Genomic DNA, 7,500 nt, shown 5'->3' with positions numbered 1-7,500 from the left:
TATATATATATAGAGCCTTACATGCATATATATACATGGAGGCGGTTTCATAGTTCACAGCGAAGCAGACTTGATTATTTCCTTGTGTCAGAGCAGTTAGGTTTTGAGATTGTGAAAGCTGATATTACACCAGGTTACTATTCTGATCACTCAATTGTTGGAGTAAGTTTTAGAACTGATGTTGTTAAACGTGATAGACCATTTTGGAAGTTTAATAATTCACTGTTGACAGACATGGAATTTGTAAATATAGTGAAGAAGGTTATTGTTGATTAGATGTAAAGATACAATATGCCTTACCTGTTTATAATGTGGACAATATTGACTTGATTGACGATGATGATTTACAGCTATTGATTGATGATCAGTTGTTTTTTGAGATGTTATTGATGGAAATAAGAGGTACGTAGATGCATTTCATATTCCTCATATAAAAAAAAAGGAAAGTAACAGAAAAGAAAAAGATCTTCTTTCTCAAATATACACTTTGGAAAGTAACTTGACAGAGTATAATATTCAACTTTTAGAGCAAACACGACAGGAGTTAAGTCAAATAAGGCAGAAAAAAGTGGATGGTATGATAATTAGATCCCGTGCGAAGTGGATTGGAGAAGGGGAAAAAAATACAAAATGTTTTTGTAATTTGGAGAAAAGACAGTTTGTCCAGAAGTCCATGTGTTTTTTGCAGAAAGATGATGGTGAAGTTATTCATGATAATGCTTTAATTGTTAAGGAAGCACAGACTTTTTATGAGGAGTTATATACTTCAAGAGAAGCTGAACTGGTAAATCAAGAGATTGATGAAAACCTGGCTCATCCTGTATTAACAGATGCTGAGAGTAAACAATTGGAAGGTAGACTTACTCAATGTGAGCTACTCAAAGCTGTGAAAAAATTAAACAACGACAAAAGCCCTGGATCAGATGGGTACACTGCGGAATTCTTCAAGTTTTTCTATTCTGACTTTGGAAAGTTTATGTTACGGTCTATAAATTGTGGATTTGAGAAAGGAGAAATGTCAGTGACTCAGAGACAGTGTGTTATAGTATGTATTGCAAAGGAAGGAAAAAATAAAACACTTTTGAAAAATTGGAGACCAATTACTCTGTTAAATACGGTCTATAAGATTGCATCAACGTGCATTGCAGAACGGTTTAAACGTGTTTTGCCAAATTTGATTCATGATGATCAAAAAGGCTTCTTGAAAGGAAGATATATTGGTGACAACGTCAGATTAATATATGCTACCCTGTTCTACTCAAATAAACATAATATACCTGGCCTACTTTTTGATGGTCGACTTTGAAAAGGCTTTCGACAGTGTTGCCTGGTCATTTATTGAAAAATCTTTGAGCAAATTTAACTTTGGAAATGACATGAAACGATGGATTTTTACTTTTTATTGCAAAATTAAGTCCTGTGTTTCAGTTAATGGTCGGTATTCAGCATGGTTTAATGTAGGTCGAGGCACCCGGCAAGGGGATCCGCTGTCACCTTATTTATTTTTGATTTGTGCTGAAATATTGTCTCTTATGGTACGCCAGAACAAAAAGATTGGTGGTATGAATATTCTTGGCGAAAATATTTTATTGTCACAATTCGCCGATGATACCAGTCTGTTTCTTGATGGTACAGAGCAATCTTTTTGCGAAAGTATAAAAGTGTTACAACATTTTGCATCACTGTCAGGTCTGAGAATGAACTATGATAAAACAATTGTAGTTTGGTTAGGACCTTTAAAGTTTTGCAAAAGAAGATTTTTGCCTGATATGAATTTTACCTGGAACCCGGATAATTTTAAAGCACTTGGCCTTTTTTTTTTCGGTGAATGTATCCGAGGTTGTTTTTCTTTAACTATAGAAATAAGTTAAAGGAAATTCAAAAACTTCTGAATTCATGGACCAGAAGGAACCTGACACCTTTTGGTAAAATAACAGTCCTAAAAACCTTGGCTATTTCCAAATTAACACATTTGTTTACGAATTTACCTGATCCAGACGAACAGTCTATGATGGAGCTAAATAATATTTTTTTCAAATTTCTTTGGGATAGAAAAAGAGATAAAATTAAAAGAACTATGGTCACCCAACCCTATGAAGATGGAGGATTAAAGATGGTTGACGTGAAAAGTTTTCTGTCATCTCTAAAAATTGTTTGGTTAAAAAGAGTTGATGGTCTTACTGGATTAATATCAAGATTATTGTTTAAAGCATGTCCATCTGTTACAACAATTAATATGAGAGGAGAGGAATTTGCAAATGTTTTGATGCAGAGAATGGAAAACCCGTTTTGGACCAATGTTTTTAAACATTATAAGAAACTACATGGAAAATGTGACCCTATAACCTTTAACGATTTTGTATCAGAATGTTTACATTATAATGTTAATATTCGGAGAGATAAAAAGACAGTGTACATTCAAAATTGGATCGACAATGGAATAGCTCAGATTGGTCATATTTTGGGACAAAATGGATACTTATCCTATAATGCATTTAAAATCAAATATCCAAATGTGCGAGGCGATTTTGTATTGTATCAAGGTGTAATCCAGGCTGTTAAGAAATATCAGAGAAAAATCGGCTTAGAATTTGATAAACATTTTATTATGACAGAGCCCATTGTGTGGAAATGTATTTGTAAAGGTAAGACACAACTTATTTACAAAAAACTGATTGAACATGCTACGGTCCCAAAATGTATCGAAAAATGGTCTGAATCTTTAGACTGTTTGTTAGATAAGAAGGCTATTTTTCAACATGTTTTTAAAACAACAAAAGACACTTGTCTGAGATGGTTCCAGTACCGATTATTGTACAGAATTTTGCCCACAGAAAGGTTTCTATTTTTGCGAAAAATTGTGGATACGTCATTGTGTACATTTTGTGGTAGAAATGAAGAAACCCTTTTACATATGTTTTGGGAGTGTGATAAAGTGCAGACTTTTTGGATAGAATTTGTAAATTGACTAAAGGCGAACTGCACCCATTGCGACAATTTAAAACTGTCTAAAGAACTGGTTCTTCTTGGAGTGGCGAACAATGTAGTCACCGATAAAGCTTTTGATGTGTTATTAATCTGTGCCAAACACCATGTATATATTTCCAAAATGAATAAAAAGACCCCTCATTTTCAGACATTTAGTAGAAACTTTAAGCAAAGATTTATTTGTGAAAAGTATAACGCAGTTGTGAATAATACAGTAGATAAATTCTACAAGGATTGGCGCCTGTATATGCACGTTTTGATGTAACCCTTAGGTTTTTTTCGTTCTTAAAACCTTTTGATAATGCGACCACCAAACCACTGAACATCCCCCCCCCTCCCCTTTCCATCCTCCCACCCCATGTATGTTGTAATTGTCCAAGTGTGTTTTTCTGTTATATGTTTCTGTCCTTTCGGTTAGGTGATGTCCTGTAATGTACAGCACATGTAAAAAAAAAAAAATGTACAAAAACAGAATAAAAAAAGAAAAAAAAAGAAAACGTAAACTTACCATTGTTTGCGCTCCAGTTCCCCATGCCGCTGTCAACGCAACCTTGACTGTAGCAGCAAAGGTTTCCTTCAAAGCAGCAGTTTAGATCGGTTGGGGATATAAGGGGGACTGCAAACAATACGGAACACACGTTGAGACAGTCTGCCCCGTAAAATTGTAATGGGTTAACACATTTCACAGTTCAGCCCTGACGCCATTACACTTCAGAAACGACAGTGTTTTTTTTTTCTTGAGGTAAAACTACTTGCAAACGCATCAAAAATGTGAGTTTAAAGATTAAACTGTACCAGCGCAGAGATCAGCAGGAACAGAGAGAGAGAGAGAGAGAGAGAGAGAGAGAGAGAGAGAGAGAGAGAGAGAGAGAGAGAGAGAGAGAGAGAGAGAGAGAGAATTGAATTCAGAAATATATACCTGTCCAATACTGAATTCAAATATACCTGTCTCTAGAATAGCAAAGAGATAATGTACAGAAATAGACCTCTGTTCTTCAAGAGATGGACAAATCCAAGATATATGGACAGACGAGGGATTATTACCACTCGCACGTATTGCAGAAAAAATCGGGGACTACCCTGCTCTGCTGTTTGATTATAATGCAATGCGAACCGCGCTCATTGCGCAATCATTGCGAGCTGACAATAACCAAACTCAAGAAGCGACTGTCTCTCTAGAACCTCAATCTCTTAAAAACTGGACTCCCAAAAAATTTAGATCACTACTTACCAAACAAAAAGCAAGCACTCCTTGCTCAATACATTTTTGGATGAATAAATATAACTATAAAATAGAAAGAAAGAAATCATTGGATGATAGCAAACAACTGCACCAAGGAAGAGCGACTAAGGCTACTTCACTGGAAGATATTGCATAATATCTACCCCACTAATATCTTACTACACAAAATGAAAAAAACGTGAAAACAATCGCTGTAGTCTGTGTGGAGATATTGATTTCATTGAAATTTTTTTCTTTAAATGCCCAAGAATATCAATTTTTTGGAAGAACGTAGAAAAGCAAATTTATATAAAAACAGGTTCACAGATAAAATTAAAAGAAACTGACGTTTTATTTGGTTTCCAACCGAACAAGCAACAGGACCAAACTATAAGAAATATTAACTTTATTCTGCTTGTTGCAAAAATGTCAATAAGTATATACAAATACGGAGAAGGCTTTGACCCAAATTGTATATTTGAAAGAGAGCTCTCCATTCGGCTTTTTGACTGAGAAACCCAGTACTATCATGCTATTGTAAATGACTTGTTGCAAATGTCAATGTATTAACTAAGGTGAACCAATGATGAAAACAATTATGACGAACAGCAAAATATATCATTATTATTAATTCATTTAAACACAACCATGGTAATAGAGAGAGAGAGTGAGGGAGGGAGAGTGAGGGAGAGAGAGAGAGAGAGAGGGAGAGAGAGAGGGAGAGAGAGCAAGAGAGATTGAGAGAGGAAGAGAGAGAGAGAGGGGGAAAGGGGAGGGGTGGGAGAGAGTGAGCGAGAAAGAGAGATTTTCGAAGATTGTCCATGTTAAACGAAAGAATGATATTATTGCTATTTATAACCCTATCTGTTTATGTTTAAACTGTTCAGCATCGCTCACAGTATCAGAGAGAGAGAGAGAGAGAGAGAGAGAGAGAGAGAGAGAGAGAGAGAGAGAGAGAGAGAATGGTAGGGTTTATGTTTAAACTGTTCAGCATCGCTCACAGTATCAGAGAGAGAGAGAGAGAGTGGCAGGGAGGGTGAGAGAGACAGAGAAGGGGAGAGGGGGAGAGAGAGAGAGAGAGGACGATTACAGATAGAGAGAGGGAGAGAGGGGAGAGGAGGGAGAGAGAGGATGGGGAGAGAGAGGATAGAGAAAGAGAGAAAGTGTGCAAATGCCAGTTGACGGAGAGAATTATAGCTAAATTATAATTGATTGAAAATATTGTACATTTTCGAAGATTGTCCATGTTAAACGAAAGAATGATATTATTATTATTTATAACCCAATCTGTTTATGTTTAAACTGTTCAGCTTCGCTCACAGTATCATACTCATAGCGAGTCATATTGTATCTGAGGTTAAAAAAAACAAGTCGCGTAAGGCGAAAATACAATATTTAGTCAAGTAGCTGTCGAACTCACAGAATGAAACTGAACGCAATGCGATTTTTCAGCAAGACCGTATACTCGTAGCATCGTCAGTCCACCGCTCATGGCAAAGGCAGTGAAATTGACAAGAAGAGCGGGGTAGTAGTTGCGCTAAGAAGGATAGCACGCTTTTCTGTACCTCTCTTTGTTTTAACTTTCTGAGCATGTTTTTAATGCAAACATATCATATCTATATGTTTTTGGAATCAGGAACGGACAAGGAATAAGATGAACGTGTTTTTAAATTGATTTGGACAATTTAATTTTGATAATAATTTTTATATATTTAATTTTCAGAGCTTGTTTTTAATCCGAATATAACATATTTATATGTTTTTGGAATCAGCAAATGATGGAAAATAAGATAAACGTAAATTTGGATCGTTTTATAAATTTTTATATTTTTTTTACAATTTTCCGATTTTTAATGACCAAAGTCATTAATTAATTTTTAAGCCACCAAGCTGAATTGCAATACCGAAGTTCGGACTTCACCAAAATTTCAACCAATTTGGTTGAAAAATGAGGGCGTGACAGTGCCGCCTCAACTTTCACGAAAAGCCGGATATGACGTCATCAAAGACATTTATAAAAAAAATGAAAAAAATGTTCGGGGATTTCATACCCAGGAACTCTCATGTCAAATTTCATAAAGATCGGTCCAGTAGTTTAGTCTGAATCGCTCTACACACACACACACACAGACACACACACACACGCACATACACCACGACCCTCGTTTCGATTCCCCCTCGATGTTAAAATATTTAGTCAAAACTTGACTAAATATAACAAGTCGCGTAAGGCGAAAATACAATATTTAGTCAAGTAGCTGTCGAACTCACAGAATGAAACGCAATGCCATTTTACTCGTAGCATCGTCAGGCCACCGCTCATGGCAAAGGCAGTGAAATTGACAAGAAGAGCGGGGTAGTAGTTGCGCTAAGAAGGATAGCACGCTTTTCTGTACCTCTCTTTGTTTTAACTTTCTGAGCGTGTTTTTAATCGAAACATATCATATCTATATGTTTTTGGAATCAGGAACCGACAAGGAATAAGATGAAAGTGTTTTTAAATTGATTTGGACAATTTAATTTTGATAATAATTGTTATATATTTAATTTTCAGAGCTTGTTTTTAATCCGAATATAAGATATTTATATGTTTTTGGAATCAGCAAATGATGGAGAATAAGATAAACGTAAATTTGGATCGTTTTATAAAAATTTTTTTTTTTTTCAATTTTCAGATTTTTAATGACCAAAGTCATTAATTAATTTTTAAGCCACCAAGCTGAAATGCAATACCGAACCCCGGGCTTCGTCGAAGATTACTTGACCAAAATTTCAACCAATTTGGTTGAAAAATGAGGGCGTGACAGTGCCGCCTCAACTTTCACGAAAAGCCGGATATGACGTCATCAAAGACATTTATCAAAAAAATGAAAAAAACGTTCGGGGATTTCATACCCAGGAACTCTCATGTCAAATTTCATAAAGATCGATCCAGTAGTTTAGTCTGAATCGCTCTACTCACACACACACACACACAAACACACACTCACAGACACACAGACACACGCACATACACCACGACCCTCGTTTCGATTCCCCCTCGATGTTAAAATATTTAGTCAAAACTTGACTAAATATAAAAAGAGAGAGAGAGAGAGAGAGAGAGAGAGAGAGAGAGAGAGAGAGAGAGAGAGAGAGAGAGAGAGAGAGCTCAGAACTCAGAACTCAGAATTTTTAATGTAAACCACACTGTTGTGTTTGTACAAGGGGGGAGTAGAGTTTCCATTTCAATGTATACTCTCTCAGAGACAAGTAACAACAAGTGCATATACAGTGCTAAGGGTGGAAAC

General features: G+C 35.9%; 1 protein-coding gene across 1 annotated transcript in view; it reads right to left on the bottom strand.

The window, feature by feature from the left end:
- The window catches only part of LOC138971030 (uncharacterized), a 28,480-nt gene that overhangs the window by 12,602 nt on the left and 8,378 nt on the right, over window positions 1–7,500 (bottom strand). Inside the window, exon 3 of the mRNA XM_070343633.1 lies at window positions 3,497–3,604. Within this exon, the coding sequence (XP_070199734.1) occupies window positions 3,497–3,604 (108 nt within the window). The remainder of the gene's footprint in view (window positions 1–3,496; window positions 3,605–7,500) is intronic.

Source organism: Littorina saxatilis, linkage group LG7 (genome assembly GCF_037325665.1).
Source record: "Littorina saxatilis isolate snail1 linkage group LG7, US_GU_Lsax_2.0, whole genome shotgun sequence".
Lineage (NCBI taxonomy): Eukaryota > Metazoa > Mollusca > Gastropoda > Littorinimorpha > Littorinidae > Littorina > Littorina saxatilis.
This window is presented reverse-complemented; position numbering and strand designations above follow the sequence as displayed.